General features: G+C 36.5%; 2 protein-coding genes across 2 annotated transcripts; both read right to left on the reverse strand.

Annotated features, from left to right (window-relative positions):
• Positions 1-2,785: 2,785 nt before the first annotated feature.
• On the reverse strand, positions 2,786-11,784 carry acadm (acyl-CoA dehydrogenase medium chain). The gene is made up of 12 exons (XM_008434644.1): positions 11,679-11,784; positions 10,531-10,636; positions 9,614-9,711; positions 9,262-9,331; positions 8,836-8,936; positions 8,520-8,600; positions 7,803-7,933; positions 7,590-7,698; positions 7,022-7,162; positions 6,210-6,305; positions 4,614-4,862; positions 2,786-3,756 (listed from the first exon to the last, which is right to left on the reverse strand). Exons 1-12 carry the CDS (start codon positions 11,691-11,693, stop codon positions 3,685-3,687), a joined length of 1,269 nt encoding a protein of 422 aa, XP_008432866.1. The 5' UTR covers positions 11,694-11,784; the 3' UTR covers positions 2,786-3,684.
• A 486-nt stretch (positions 11,785-12,270) lies between these two features.
• Positions 12,271-16,252, reverse strand: LOC103479934 (40S ribosomal protein S8). Its single transcript, XM_008434645.2, has 6 exons — positions 16,183-16,252; positions 15,304-15,410; positions 14,988-15,087; positions 14,628-14,803; positions 13,524-13,653; positions 12,271-12,429 (listed from the first exon to the last, which is right to left on the reverse strand). The coding sequence occupies exons 1-6, from the start codon at positions 16,184-16,186 to the stop codon at positions 12,320-12,322; spliced, it is 627 nt and encodes a 208-aa protein (XP_008432867.1). The 5' UTR covers positions 16,187-16,252; the 3' UTR covers positions 12,271-12,319.
• Positions 16,253-17,143: the final 891 nt, after the last annotated feature.

Consider the following 17,143-nt stretch of genomic DNA (forward strand, 5'->3'; position numbering starts at 1 on the left):
TTTAAATTATTTCTGGCCTGGCTTTTCTATATGTAAACATCTGTTTTAATACAGCAGGCAGATTTGGTGTCAGAATTGTAAATTTAACATGGCTATGTCCTGCTTAAATCCAGCAGTGGTGTGCTTTGCTTTTCAGCAGAGACCATTATCTAACTTCACTATAAACTTCATTTCCTGTTCACTAACATAATAAAAACAAGTTAATAAGACTGTTTTAGTCATGCTATTTTCATACCAGCTCCAAAATATCTGATAAGCAACAGAAATAAGCATTTTGTGTTGATTTTCAACCTAAGATGACCATTGGCTTGGATTACTATTCTGCTTCGATGTATAATCTACAAATTTGTTTAAGCTAAAGCCTGCAATATGACAAAACACATRTAAAGTTACATGCTTGCATTATCTTTTAAAAAAACATTAAATATCACCCTTTGACTAATTCAAATTGTAATGCAACTGAACTTTGAAAATTTATCAAGAATATTTCAGATGCCATAAACGATTCTCTTCAATTCACAAGCTGTACACGTATACGCTTATACTTAATGCTTGTGTTTATAAGGCATTTATTTTTAAATTGACAGATTAGTTACAGTCTTCAAGTTTAACATATTGTTTATCTCACTACAGGGCAGCAGTGGAGATGATGCCCAGATGGAACTCAAACARCTCACCCTGGCAGTGTTTGTGATTCGGGAGGAGGGAGAGGGATTGAAAGAATCCCCAGAAGACATTGGCATTGTCATTGAGGGAGTGGAGGTGTTGCATGACCTGACTTCAGTTGCCTCAGCATGTGCCCTGCTTCTGGGTTTGATATATGCCCTTAACCTGGCTTATCCAAAGCCTCTGCGCTTCACATTTGAAGTGTTTCAAAAAATCTTCATGCAACTTGACCAACACAAGATGTCTCCTAAGTTCAGTATTTGTTTGGAAGACTTCAGACCTCACAGTGAAGACAATTGCATCCTGTGCAAAAGGACATATTATTTTCTGTCTTTGTGTTTGAACATGAGGGGTCCGTGTTTTGGAAGCTTAACCTCAAGGGACTGAACTTTTTGAATGTCTTTTGGGACATTGTGTATATTAAAGCCACAGCATTAGTAGGCTGCTGTAGTATTGTTCACAGACACTTTCACAGCGTTTTTTTTTTTTTCAATTTAGGTTAAGCAGTGCTTAATGTTTACTATTCTGTTCTGATGTCAGTTAACTTAAGTATCGGACATGGTTTAAATGCTGCAGCCATGACCCCACGCCCTTGTTTGAAAGGATGTAGATGTCATTGCTCGTTTTCTGTTTGTTCTTGAAGATGTTAAAAACAGTCACAAATGTTGTTTCATTTTATGTAAAAAACAGTTTAGGGATTGAGAATGTTGATTTCCTTTATTTTAGGAGGACTTGTGGTATGGATTCTACAAGCTCACACAGGGATGTCCAAGGTTTGTCCTGGAGAGCCATCAATGTGCAACTTTCAGATGGACTATTTCAATACCACCTTGCTGAATTCACACACCAGCAGACGCTCAGCTGAGCAGAGACATAGTAATGAGCAGTTCATTTTATTTGGAGATTGGATTTATCTGAAAGTTGGAGGATGGTAGCTCTCCAGAACTGGACTTAGGATACCCCATGTTGAGTTTACTAAAAAGCTAACCCAATTAAGCAGAAAAGCAAAAGATCTGTGTAGTATGTTCAGTGTATACGTTGTGAAAAATCTGTAAGTTTGTGATTTMACAATAAAATTAAACATTTTCTAATTGTGCAATGTAAATTTGTTATTATAATCAAGTTGAGTTTTTGAGTAGTGTAAAGGAATTTTACTCCTATAAAAGCTAAAACATACTTCAAAAGTGATTTATATTTAAGCAATATTATAAGTACAAAATATGTACTAAACGACTTTGGGGTAGTTTCATTTTTTAAGTTAGAACAACTTACATTTTTGAGTTGACTTTCTATAAATTTAAGTCAGAGGGATTAAAAATTTGTATATGAAATAAAGTAAATAAATTAAGTTAGACTGACCTACATTTATCAAGTTAAACAAACTAAAAAAATTATGTTGATTAAACCTAATTGAATTACTTGTTACCTACAGAAGTAATTCAATTAAGTTGGATCAACTTTTTTCTTTTTAGAGTGTACACAGGTTGGATAGGATCTGTGATTCAAAAGTCCGCAAACTCCTGTCCTCTTTGTTTGGCGGCTCTCACTTGCATCTTCTTTTTTTTCTTGTCCGTCCCTCTTTTAGGTCCGTGTGGAAGCGCATGGCTTTTTTTTTTTTCCATCATTTTTTTTTTCTTTTCTGATTTGACTTCACACTGTGGCAAATTTTAAATACCATGGGTTGTTGGACAGTCAGCTCAACTTTGCTGAAAACACTGACTATATTTTGAAGAACTGATCTCAGAGACTCTACCTTTTAAGAAGACTTGGTGATCATGGGGAGACCCAACTAGACTCTAGTTGGGTCACCCCTATGTATTGAATTTGGAAAAAAAATGTTTTTTTAATCACGAAAGAAGGGTTCAGTGAATGCGCATGTGAATCTGATGGGTTCAGTACCTCAAAAAAGGTTAAGACCACTGGTCCAGATGCTTCACTGTACATCTCCAGTCCAGTCTGTTGCCCAGATGAACACCAAGGTATTTATTTTCCCTTAACCACATCCACTTCTTCTCCCATGACAGATCTAACCCCGTCTCCTGAAATCCACAATCCTCTCCTTTGTTTAAATTATAGATGAGATGATAGTTCCCACACCATGACACAAAGCTACAAGAGATCTTTCTTGCCAACAGCATCACCATCTTTAATAACTCTTTGAAGAAATTGAAAAAATTAGTTACAACATTTACTGTAATTCCCTATGGGTTTAAGAAAGTATTTTTGAAGATGAATAATTGTCAGAGCCTCGGGGTTAGAAGAGGAAGGGGAATTCAAGGGGCTGGTCGGGGAGATGGGGGGGGGGGGTCCGAACACAGAAAAAAACGTTACAGTACAGAAATGCATCCAACACCAGTGAAGTCTGAAGAAATCTGACTGTAAAACTGTTTAAATCTCATTTTAAATGCAAAAACAGGCAAAATATTATTGATAAGATAGAAAAAAAAACAGCTTTTTTAGACATGCAATACAGACTTCAAAACATCTTTCTACACATTCTGTTCAAAGTTAAAGTTATATTACAAATTTGATCTTAAAGTCAGACGGATGTTCAAGGCAAAATATGGCAAAAATAATGAGCAAGATTATTATTAAAAGGCTGAAGATGTGAGCCACAATAAATCCTTACAGAAAACTGGATCTGAGTCACTGATGCACAAGATTTACAGCAGCTTTAGTTCAGACTGAGAACCAATGACTGATCAATGCTTAAATATGCATTTCTGATTAAAGCTATAAGCAGTTAAACGGTTCACTGAAGAAATTGTATTTTTTACAGCGTTCTGTGTTATTTTGGGCTTGGAAACGAGTTTAAATCGTCACATTTAAAGTAGGTTTTATCGTTTGAATCAGCAGAATGAGGACCTGGTGACTCAGATTGATGATCTGAATCTTTCGTCAAGGCAGAAAACATTGGAGCTGCATCCCGGGTCAGCGGCCGGATCCGTTTTACAGAACCGCGTTATGTACAGGAGCCACAGGCTAACAGAGAATCACTGAGGATGAGGACGATCGGCTTCACTTCTTGAATCTTCCCAGGTGTTCTCTGGCGATAATGAGCCTCTGGATTTGAGCCGTGCCTTCATAGATCTACAGATAAAATAGATCAGAGTTGTTTTTGAATACATTAATCAGGTTTATATGTATAGCACATTTCAACAACAAGGCAGTTCAAAATGCTTTATATCATCAAAAAGCAAAAACACACAGTAAAACCAGTAAATATTACATTTTGCTGAGTGTCATCGTTACACATCAGATTGATTAAAGTTTCATTTATAATGTTTCAAAAGCACCCAGCTGGGTTTTTAGTCTAGATTTAGAGGCACTCAATGTTTCAGCTGTTTAGCAGTTTTCAGGAAGTTTGATCCAGTTTTGTGGTGCGTAGAAGCCGAATGCTGCTTCTCCATGTTTGATTCTGGTTCTGGAGACGTAGAGCAGGACCAGAACCAGAAGACCTGAGAGGTCTGGAAGGTTGCTATGACAACAGCAGATCTTTAAGCCGTTCAGTGATTTATAAACTAGCAACAGTATCTTAAAGTCTACTCTCTGAGCTACAGGGAGCCAGTGAAGGACTTTAGAACTGGGGTGATGAGATCTGTAACTGGTTTWAGTCAGGACACCAGCAGCAGCGTTCTGGATCATCTTAGCAGACCTGTTAGGACACTGTTGCAGTAATTCATGTGACTAAAGATAAACGTATGGAGGAGTTTCTCTAGAACTTCCTGGGACATTAGTCCTTTAATCCTGGAAATGTTCTTCAGGTGACAGAATGCCGACTTTGAAACTACCTTTATGTGTTTCTGAAAGTTCAGGTCTGAGTCTATCACACTGATCTCTAGTTTCCAGTTGTAATAACTGAAGCTGTGCGTTGACTCTAGATCATTCCTCTTTATGTCCAAACATAATAACTTCAGTTTTTATCTAAATGAAGCGATCTTTCTCACCTGGTAGATCTTGGCGTCCCTCATCAGCTTCTCTACCGGGTATTCGCTGTTGAAGCCGTTTCCTCCAAAGATCTGGACGGCGTCGGCGGCCACCTGGTTGGCGATGTCTCCGGCGAAGGCCTTGGCGATGGAGGCGTAGTAGGTGTTCCTGCGGCCCTGGTCCACTTCCCAGGCGGATCGCTGGTACCCCATCCGGGCCAGCTCCACCTTCATGGCCATTTCAGCCAGGAGGAATGACACGGCCTGGTGCTGCAGAGCAAGAACACAGACACCGTAATCATCCTGGTAGAAAGGCCTCAGCAGAAATACAACAGTTACACCCGAGTTTATTAGCCAATTGCTTTAGTTAATGTATGGCTATGGATAGAGGATTAGGGCTAAAACTCTGACTTTTTCCTCAGTTTCAGAATATTTCACATTGTTTATGCATCATCAGGCAAATCTATTCTTAAAACTTAAATCAAATAAACAAATTTGGGACAATATTTCAATGTAGATAAAACCCAGCTTTACAAATCCTATAACAAGGAGGAAAGAGTTATGTGATTATTTTTTAATGCAAACAACATAACTGATATAAATCAAGATAACTGATTTGAATCAAAGAATATTTGGTTATTTATTTGGATTTTGATATGGATTCACACAGAATCAGAAAAAAAAATCTGGAAAAAAAAATCTGAGAAAAAAGAAACAGATGAATTCTGGGGGAAATAAAATTCCACATTCTGAAAATAAAGTCAGAATTCATAGGGAAAATCCATCAAAATTCTGTTAAAAGAAAAATATATTTAAAAAGAAACCAAAACCATGGGAAAACAAGAATTCTGAAATAAAAAGCCTAAATTCTGAGATTAAAATCTGAATTCTGAGGGGAAAATTCAGAATGTTAAAATTTTACATTCTGATCTTCCATAACTAATCTCCTTCCCAAGTTCTATTTCTGTAGCTTTATGTGGTTTGAGGCGCCACCTACTGGTGGAAGAGGAGACTAAAAGTGTGGCAAATAGCATGGTAGTTAATGGTACAAAAACGACGTTGTACGAATCATCCAGTCAAAAGCGTGTATATTGGGTAAATCATACCAAAATAGGAAGAATTGTAGTTTTAGCTGTTCACCTATTAACACAGAGAAAAAAAAAAATTACACTGCTTGATCCGCTAAAGACAAGGTTTTAAGAAGGCATTCGGAAAGGGTTGATTTTTTTTGCTTAATTTCCATTATGAAAACACGACGGTGTAGCTTGTTGTGTGTTTTGTGAGCCTCAGACTGCATCGGTCCTGCTAGTTATAGTTAGACGTTTGGTTATGCTGGTGTTTCTATATGAAAAACATAATAATTACAACTGATGTTGATCTAAATGTACACAATGTTTCATTGCAATGCAGCACATTAATCAGAACCCATCTTTCTGTTCTGTGAGCAATGATTAAGTTGCATGAATGTTTGTGTTTTCAGATGGAAACACAGAAAGCCGGCATTCGAAAGTGTGTTCCTCGTTTTATTTTCACTTCTCACTTAGTGATTTTAACTTTTCCTCTGAAACCTTTCCATCCACAACATGATTTAAATGCTCGAGCTTTGAACAAACTAACCTCAGCAATAACTTTGCCGAAGGTTTTCCTCTCCAGGGCGTAGTTGGTGGCTTCGTCCAGGGCCCTCTGGGCCAGGCCTGTTGCTCCGGCTGCCACCTGGCATAAAGTCGCATTAGTTAACAGAAAACTAAACAGAAATACATTTAAATGTGGAACATATGAGACAGAACATGGGAAACATTTGATCACTTAAATTATTACGAACTGAGGACATTTACTCGTTTGGTTTGATGGCACCGTTTTGACAAAAACCAACAAATAAAAAACCAAACGCTTTTTGTGACACAAAGGAAAGTTAATGTGAATTTCATATAAAGTGAGAACGTACCGTTTATTCAAATATTGAAACTAGAGGGACTTGATTTATTTAAAAATGCTATATGTTTAAAACTAGAAAATATTATTGACAATTAGTTTAGAAAATGTATTTTTCTCAGTCTCAAGAGATAAAATAAATACATTTAAAAGGTAAAAACTGAACTAGTTTAAAACAAATGTGCATTTTGATGGATGGAGTAAAATTATGGAGCAATTTAGATGATGAAAAACTGCTTTACTATAAATCAAAACCATTTACAAGACAAATTATTAAGTCTTATAGACTTCTGAGTAAATTATGACAACGATGGATTGTTTGCAACTTACATTGCTGATTTAATGGTTACAACTCAGAAAATGTATTTTATGATAAAAGAGGCAGGTTATTACAATATATTTTCTTCTTCCTGCTCTCTTTTCACTTGTTTATGGTAAATATGTTGTAAGAAAATGTTTATGAATTTGAATAATTTGGTTGTAACTGGAGCTCTTACGGGGGGTCTGGTGTTGTCGAAGGCACCCATGGCGATCTTGAACCCGGCTCCCTCTGCGATCAGAACGTTCTCCTTTGGTATCCTGACGTCCTCGAACGTGATGCCTCTGGTGTCCGAGCATTTCTGGCCCATATTCATCTCCTGGAAGGACAAAATGGGCCAGAAAACGCCACAAGCATGAACCATCCTGGCTGGGCAGAAGATATTGACTGTTCATCGTTAACAAAGTCGCTAAATTAATTTAGTTTGATTTACAGAGACGCTCACAGCTTTAGTAAGAGGCCCTGCTTACCAGGGTTTCTGCAGGTTTCACCAACTCAGGTTTAAGACTTTGTAAGACCATTATGAATTAAATTTAAGACTTGTATCATGAGAGAAATGTACAAATGTATTTTATATAGTAGTAGTGCCAAGATTTATGCACACAATGAATTTAGCATCTTATGGATTAGCAATAGAAGAGAGCCGGTGGTGAGATTTAAAGGCCTTAATTATACGAATTAAARAGATTTTAAGGCCTTAATTTTAGATACATTTAAGACTTCAAAGATGTCTAAACACTGCTTACCTTCCTTCCGATCTGAATCCCTGGAGAATCCGCTTCCACGATGAAGCCAGTGAAAGCTTTGCTGGTTGGACATTTGGGATCAGGATTGGTGCGAGCGAGGAGGAAGTACCTGAGGAMAGAAGAGACAAGTAACATGATGTCTACCAATACTGCATCCGCATAACCCCCATTGAGCAAAGGGCGTAGATTGAGCAGCTGGGCGTAGATACACACCAGTTAGCTTTCCCTCCGTTGGTAATCCACATCTTCTGGCCGTTAACRACGTACTCGTCTCCCATCTTCACGGCTCGGGTCTTTAGTCCGGCCACATCAGAACCGGCTCCGGGTTCAGTAACGCAGTACGCCTAAGGAAACGAGACGCATCACAACTCTGAACGACAAACAGAAAGAAAACCTCTTTCTTGTTGTGCGTAAACTACGAATCCTTAGTGTTGAGTCACCCTTTAAATTATATCCCCTTCTCTTTGAAAAACCAGACTCTGTATTTGCTCTGGTAACGGTTTATTTGATGCCTTAAACATAATTTGAACAGTTTTGAATTCTACCAGATCTTCAATGCTTAAAAATAAACAGCGTGGAGCCAAAACGGTGGATAAAACAGGAAAGTCTGCCAGTATTTCAGATATTACAAAAAAATAATCAATAATTATCCATAAGCCACATCGTCCAGTCCTAATTTCTATATTAAAAACATTTTTTAATGGTCTAATTTGAAATATCGTGTTTTTAAAAAATCATCATAATTAATGTTAATTACAATGACTGACAAGTAATTAATCTAATGTGTAATTAATTAAACATCTGAGTGTAGTTAATCTAAATCATTTGTTTCATTTATTGAAAAAGTTTCTGAAATAAATGGACTTTTCGGTAATATTCCAAACTATTCAACGTTTATACTAAAATCAGTTTGTCTGGTGCTGAACTTACACACATCAGCGGTTCCTCCGCCATCCTTCCCAGGTATTTCTTCTTCTGCTCCTCATTTCCAGCAAGAATTACAGGCATTTGCTGCAAAGTAAACAATAAGTTAATTAATACGGAGCTTCTCCTTATGATTGATGATGTGGAAAAACTATCAGGAAGGAAGTCAAGAGSCATAAAATCTGTTTTGAAACAATAAATTTACGTTTATGATACAATATCTTAATAAAATTGATTAATTCTGCTGCGTCACCAGCTGCTCTGATGTCGTCGTTTTGGATCCGTTACGTTACTGACTCTAAACACGCGTTACGTTACTTACTCCCAGAGAGTTTGCCTCGATGGCCGTCTGCATCCCAGTGCAGGCGTAGGCCAGCTCCTCTGTGATCAGGCAGGCGTCAAAGATCGACAGGCCCATCCCACCTTAAAGGAAAAAACTCAACATYTAAGAGAAGCGGCTGGAGGAAACGTCACATTTAGATTTGGGTCAATAATCAGAATATACATTATTGATCCCCAAGGGGAAAGTGATTATTTGCCAACAATCTACTCCCATCCAAACAGTTAAACATTACCAAATATAAACCATTAGTAATATAACATTTATAGCATTAAAATGTAAATTTAAAACATCTTATACAGATAATTAAATGCRCATTTATTTAATTATCTGCTTCTGTTATTAGAATCTCCTGACAATAAAAAAGGTTGTATATTATTGAAACGTATTAAATTAGTAATGGCTTACCGTACTGCTGTGGGATGTGACCGTTGATCAGGCCGAGCTCCCAAGCCTTCTTGATGATGGGGAACGGATACTGGGAGACAAAGTTGAGGTCATTAAACACATTAAACTTAAACATTAGGCTCCCTAAAATCCACATTTCATTTCATTTAAATCTATTTTCTATTTCCAAATAATAAAACTATTTTTTCTAATAGAATAATGCACTGTTACACCACTGGTATTTAAATTTGGCTTTATATCTTTAGGAAATTTGTACAACTGAAGGGTAAAAAGATTAAAGCTTTTCTGTAAAACTGCACTTTAAAAGAAAGTATTCAGCAGTATGTTTGAGCCTCTTGTTTTCTGAACATACTTCTCCACTTCTGTCATAAGCAGCTGCTACAGGAATCATTTCTTCTCGAGCGAATCGCCTCGCCAGCTGCTGGAACTCCTTCTGCTGATCCGTCAGTTCTGTTCAGAAAACAACAAAAACAGTTAAGAATTTACTCATTCACTACAAATAGATGCACTTTGATTGTTTTCTAAACAATAAAAGTGTAACTCAAACTCATTTGTAAAGGAGAATAATGACGACAAATATTTATGAGTGAATCTTTCAGGAGGAAATTAGGTTTCGTTCTAAAATCTGATTCCTGGGAAAAACCATGAAAGAACAAGGCTGCAGATTGTTTTTAAGAAAATGTGTTTTATTTATTATAAAAGAAATAATCAGAACAGTTTCCTTTTCAGTATTTATGTGCATCGGTCTGCGTGAAACAAGCAGAAACCACTAGACTGGAGTAACGATGGAGATGCACCGATCTTATATTAATATATATATTGGTTTGATATTGGAAAAAAATTCTAGATTGGGTAATTGGTGACGACGTTCCCAATCCATGAGAGCAGATCTATTCAGTATAATTCTATGATTTATTTATTTCACATTATATTTAAAATTCCTAATTGCACTTTCTGAACCATTTGAATATTTGTTGTAATTTAATTTTACAGGTTTGACCAACATAGTCAACCTGTTTTTGTCAGTTTCTTTATTATTGACTTTACATTGGCTGTTATACTCCTAATTGCACTTACTGGAAATTTTAAAGTTGTTTATGTTTGTCCAAACTTGTGAAGCTATTRGTGTATTTAAATGTGCTGTGCTGCTGCAGAATTATCAATTAAATGTATAATCATTGATGATTAAGTTTAAAAAAAGAAAAGTCGATTCAGCACCGTTTTTCTGTATTCACATATTGCTTATTGTCTTGTTTTCCTCTCACTCACCGAATGAGAAGCCAGGAGCTCCTGCATGGCGGCTGGAAGCTGCAGTGGCTGCAGCAGCACCAGAGCTCTGCAGACGAACCCCAGAGCGAAGACTGGCTCTGAATACCTGCATGGAGGTCAAAGGTCACCATTACACTTCTACTGGYAAAAGCAACACTGACTGCTGCATCTAAGCACATCGTAAACAAACTGAAACACTAAAGAATGAGCAGTAAAATCAAAGTCTTCAGTGGTTGAAGCTTATTATTCCCATTTGTGTTTCTGTGTCTTATGAATAAACTGTCGTATTAACTAGGGCTGTGGTGATACAATAATCTCACGATACAATACATGATATTCTGCTCACTATACAATATATATTGCGATATTCAGCAAATGATACAATATATCTTTGCRATTTTTTTGAAAGATTTTAGAGGGACAGTGATACGTATATTATATTCACAGAACCTGTCATCGTCTTATTGTGTCTACTTACTGTATGGCAGAATAGTTAGRTAAACATTGTGTTTACAGATTTGAATRAAATATAAGAGAAAATAATTGATTGTCCAGCAGAGGAAAAATTCATGTGTACCAGCAGTAAGGTAGATGAAAATGGAAGAACGTAGTTACACCAAGTCAAAGAATATAAACACACTGAAAGKCAAGGGCAAGTTTACAAGAAAAATAGTACTGTAGTTTTTAAAAACAACATACTCAAASGGGGTTATGAACAACAAAAAAYGTCCAAATACATTTAACAGAAACTAAAAGGTATTTCAGTCAGTTTACTTAGACCAGGTTCCAGTTTAACTCAGTCACTCTTTCCTAATATTTCTCCTGCTCCTTGAAATGGACCTTGAGACTGCAGGTATTTACACAGGCCCGTGTTCAGGTCTGTTGTTAAAAATCCAGGAGATGCTGAAAATAATTCAAACTGTGCTTAAAAGCATACTTGCAAAAACTCGTTGGAAAACTATTTATCAGTGTTTTAGCCGTTATAGCAACTTGCTAACTAACATTAGCATGTGACGTAACGGTTCGACTAGCCTCGTTTCCTGATACAATTCATTGCAAATGCAATGATTTAAAGCTTACATTCACAAATTAACTGGTGAATACACAGAAATATTTATGTGAATAGCAATTAGAGAAAACAAACGCACCTTGTTGAGCAGCATTGTTGATCCTTCAGCATAAACTGACCCGACTGGACGTTAGMTACCGCTGCTGCAGTAAGTTAGCGTCCTCTCGACCAATCWCAGCGATGGAAATTGGTCACGTGTACAACCTGGCATCTCCACTGTGACTTTTGTCCCAGTTTCTCCAGCTTACCTAATGCAGTTCACCTCTACTGTTTATGGCAGTTTATTGAACGTAATGGAAAATTAAAACTGTCTCAGAAGTGTTAAAACACAAATTAAAAACACCAGCAGCTCAGAACCCATTTTGATTAAAACTAAAACAGGTTGGACGACATTCAGMTCAAATACATCTAAATGGAAGACTGAAATATGCCAGAMATAAAACTGATATTTTATCACRAAATAGTTTACAAAGCATCAGATTACTGGGTTGAATACATCTGATATTTAATCTCAACCTCATGTAATTTTTATTAGAAATCATTTAGTGTGTGTAAATAAAACCAGGTCAGGAATTACTTCAAAGTTCACAATTTTTCCAGCTTCTGCACAAATTACACAGATTTTATAGGAATTGTTTGCTTTTCAAAGAACAAAGAGCTCAGAGATCAGATCAGGTGTGGGACATTTGAGTTTTATTGTTGTATCAAACAGCTGTACATCTATTTGCCCTTCTTGGCCTTGATCTTCCTCAGGTAGAACTCCAGCTCTTTGCCCTCCAGCAGATATCCGTCTGCCCTGCCRCACTGGCCGGGTCTGGAGGCGATGCAACCTGCAGGAAAACAAGGAAAAAATTAACTATTAGGAAGAACTGAAGCAGAAATCGGGTGTTAAAAATATAAATATGGATTAAAATTTTTTTTATTAAAGATATGTTCATTTACAGCTTTAAAGTTCTAAAGATTATATAATAAAGCAGTGAAATTTGAACAACAGAGTATTAGAGCTAATTAGAACAAAGAAAAATAAAGCTATGAGAATGAAATTGTATGAGGACAGTCGTATTACAAAAGTAGAATGTTAGGAAGTCATACGAGAATAAAATCAATAAAATATAGTCATACAAGAAAATCGTAATATTACGAAGTCATACAATACTAAAATCGCAAAATTACAAAAAGTCATAATATTACTAGAAGCCACTGAATAAAGTAACATTACAAAGTMCTATGAGAATAAAACCGGGAAATTATGAAAAGACCTATCAAGTCGTACAAGAATAGTCGCATGGAAATAAAGTAATATTACAAGTAGTTATGTTACTTTGTAAAGTAACAAAGTTGTAAGATAATCCAACTTTTATACGTTTGTATAAGTATAAAATCATACGAGGCGTAATATTACGACTCTTAAGACTTGACTCAAAGTATTTCAACTTTATTCTCATACAAGTTTATTCTGGTAATAAGACTTCTTTTAACTTTATAATGAAAAATTAAGATGAAGYTTTAATGTTACAACTTTCTTGTCGTAATTTTATTCTTTAGATTTTCATAGTATGACCCTTAGACGCCATTGTGAATTTGCTTTAGTAAACATTAAACCCTGGAAAATTGTTTTCTTCTGACAGTTTTAATGACCCGTATTGTCAGCGTGACTCACCCATATGCCAAACTAAAAGCAGAATTTCCAAAACAAAGAACATTTCTGACCAAACTAGTAGTTTGAAGATGGATTTTATCTCTTGGGAACCCAGAAATGAAACTACAAATTAAGTCAAAATTTACTAACACTAAGCAAAACTTTAAGAGTGAGTTCTTTTACAGAGATTTACAGAATTATTCCCTTTTTAAAACTTTAATATCATGAAATTCTGTTTTCAGGCTCCTTGTTTAGTTTTAGTAGTGGGTCGGATCTTTGACCTACCGAGGAGTTTTCCCTGCAGGAACTGCTCCTCCAGGAGAGTGCTGATCTTGGCTGTCTTTTTACGCTCTTCGTACTTCTTCTGGATCTTTTTGGACCTTTTCTTGTTCAGGATCTCCTCCTCCTCAGGGGTCTGCAGCAGGACAGGAAACAACTTATTAGAATAACAAATAATCTCTGTAGATATTAACACTCTGCTGATTGTTTWTGTTGCTGCTCGCTCGTCTTTCTCAGAGACTCKGATGTCACCACTTCCATTCAGTAGCAGAACTGGTCAAAGTTATCATCACGGAAAGACTTGATGGAGATTAAAAATACAAGTATTATGTAAACCGGATGTTTTAACTGATATCACTTGTAAACATCTCAAAATGTCAGCTCTTAAACTAATAATTTTTTATTTCAAAAATACTTTTTTTCCAGATGTAAAGTTCAAAGTTTCCCAGTAGTTTGTAATTAAATCATGAAAACAGAAACGCATGAAGGACAATTTCACATGTTTTCTAATTCAGAGCTGTTTGAATGCTAGAAGAACAGACTGAGTTGTATTAAAAGCAAATTGTCCAAATCACATTTTATGATCATTGGCTTCAGCATTTTGTTAACATTTAGACAAATGAGGGGCATAAATGAACCACAACCAATTGTGAAACCGCAGATCATTATCTAAAATTTGGATTTATCTTTGTCACATTAAATTTCAATTAATTTTTTCCTTTTATTATTGGGATTGTTAATTTTACCATTTTCTCCACTGACATGAAAGTATTGATAAATATCAATACATCTGAATATATGACTAGATGCAAATCCAAGGACAAATCATGCAAATCACACTTCTGTATGTGATTTGTGTTGAATAGTGTTTTACAAATGGGAAGTTTTTAGTTTGTGCAGCTGATTGCTTTGTAATAGTCAGAGGCTGAAAATGTAGTAATAAATAGTACTTACTGTCACTTTAATCATCATCACAACAGTACCACAACATATTGTAATAAAACGTTAAGTACAGATCACCCAATCCTATCAAAATGTGAAGATGGCATCAATTTGCATCTTACATGTTGAACATCATCTTTAAATATAGTTTAAATGTATGACACGTACCAGCTTGGCTCCCTTCTTGCGTCCCAGAGGAGTGGCGTAGTGCGCCTCATACCACTGTCTGAAGGGAAGGCTGTCGACCAGGACGATGCAGTTCTTCACCAGGGTCTTGGTTCTGACCAGCTCGTTGTTGGAGGCGTTGTAGACTACATCGATGATCCTGGTCTTGCGTGTGCAGCCTGATAAAACAAAGTGAAGCAAAAATCAGAACAAGAACACCTTCTTTGAAATAAAAAATATTTTTACAGGACTTTTTTTTTTTTTTCTCAGAGTCTTTGGTTTCACCACTTGCACTCAGTAGCAGAACTGACAAAGTTCTCATCATGGAAAGAGGACTCACAGGAAATTTAAAGAAACACTCACCCTCAGAGCCCCATGAGAAGTTTCCACCATCCAACCTCAGAGCACGGTACTTCTTGTTCCCACCACGGACCCTCACTGTGTGGATGCGGCGAGCTCCGATCTGCAACGATTACACGCTCCATTAAAGCGCACATAATTTCTACAGCAGCAGCAAAAGCAAATGTTTAACTCTGCGTGTCAGTGTAACTATGACAAGTCCTACCATTGGTAAGCTCAAAGCTTTGAACCAAAACGGCTCAAATAGGAGCCTACCTAAGGGCAAGTTTTCATCTCTCACGCTGCTCCACATTTAACACTAAACTGCCTTTTCTCTAACCTTTGTGTTTGCAGGTGGGCGACCGAGCTCATACTTCCTTTTCTTGTGGTAGGGCTTGCGTTTACCGCCGGTCTTGCGGCGTTTGTGCCAGTTATCCCTTGAGATACCTGGAAAAATGTTTACAAAAATGTGTCACATCATAGTTGCTACCACGATATTGATTGAAAACAATCTTTTGCTTGAGTGATCAGTTCTCCAAGGTAAGGTTTGTCCGCATTCTGAACTTGGAATCCGCTTATAAGAGTTTCATCACGTCACTCAAGCAATTTCAGGTGARCTWACAGAAATATAAAAACACATTGTGATTCAAATTCTACTTCCTTGAATACTTTGTCTTTGCTGTTACTAGAGATTGAACATATCACATAAAATATCTAAACATGCATCAGCTAAAATTTCTAACCAGCTAGTTCCTAAAAAACATTCAAATGTGCGCTTTCTGCCCTTAATATCAAAAGCAGCATGACATGATATCTGCTAGCGCACTAGCTTATGCTAACAGCCTTCACTTTAGCTTTACAATGTTTACACATCTAAACGTCAACTTTTACAAACCCAACAAGCATTAAAACTCACACTAACATGTAATAAAATATCTAAATCAAATTTAGAAGCTCTGTACACCTTATATGGGACACACTTCACCTGCAGGAGTTAGCTAGAAATGGGTGATGCGAGCAGCCATCTTGGAGCATTTCACACAGCTACTGAAAATTACATTATAAAACATCATCTATTGCATTTGCGAATCAAAGTTCGAGCTAGAAATATTTAAAAATGATTAAGCAGCAGTAAGGCGAACCATTTTGATAATATTCCGCCGATAAAAAACGAGATGGACAAGGATTCTGTCTTCGAGCAATGCAAGAAAACACGTACCCATTCTCAGGCGCCGGCTAGAAAGAGGAATCGCAAAGGCTCATGGGTAGGTTTGAAGCTTCGACCTCTCGCGATAATTTACACACAGTCCCACGCGTTTAAGCGCGATTTAAAAGTTGTTCAACTGTACCTTCAGAATCAGATAAACTATTATCGCACACCTTTACAGAAGAGGAATACGGCGACTGAGGGAAATAATTCTAGCTAATATCAGAATTTTTTAAGATTTTAATTCAGACTTTTCAGAAGGCTTTTATGACTAGGCTAGAAAAAGCCTGATTCTGACTTTTCTTTAGACTCAGATTTAGTTTTTTTAAATTCAAATACTGTATTTATCCCAAGAAAAAATTAAATGTCGTAACTTATATCATCTGGACATCTTCATAAAGTTGTTGTGGCTGATGATGCAATGGGCAGGAAGAATCTCCAGTAGCAGTCAGTCCTGCAGCAAATCTGACTGAAAACTGTCGCTGTATTACCGTCTCATGACTGTCATGACATGCTAAGAGCTAACACCATCAATTGCTCGCAAGCATTGCTAATCTCTACTCATATTTAAATCTCTAATCATTCGTTCAGAAAGTTAAGAGTCTGGAATACGATCCTTATTAAGATGGCTGTAAAACACCTTTGCCAGACAAGATGGCCGCCCCAGACACACTAGATTGTTCTGGACAATGAAAACCCATGGGGCGTGATCGTAAAAAGATTTTCCAAACATTAAATCTTCAAAAACTACATGTTTGATTCATTGATAAACTTGATTTATCGCCCAGCCATACCTGATAAGTGAAAATATAATTGATAATCTACCATCTGTGTCATGATTTAATTTGTGAAATTTAGGCTTTTACTCATAAAACTAAAGTTTCAGATCTAAAACACTGTTTTAACTGCTTGGATGAGAAATTATTTAAAACACTTTCAAAGAACTCTATTAAAACTTATCATTTGAAGATAA

This window comes from Poecilia reticulata, linkage group LG17 (genome assembly GCF_000633615.1).
Source record: "Poecilia reticulata strain Guanapo linkage group LG17, Guppy_female_1.0+MT, whole genome shotgun sequence".
Classification (NCBI taxonomy): Eukaryota; Metazoa; Chordata; class Actinopteri; order Cyprinodontiformes; family Poeciliidae; genus Poecilia; species Poecilia reticulata.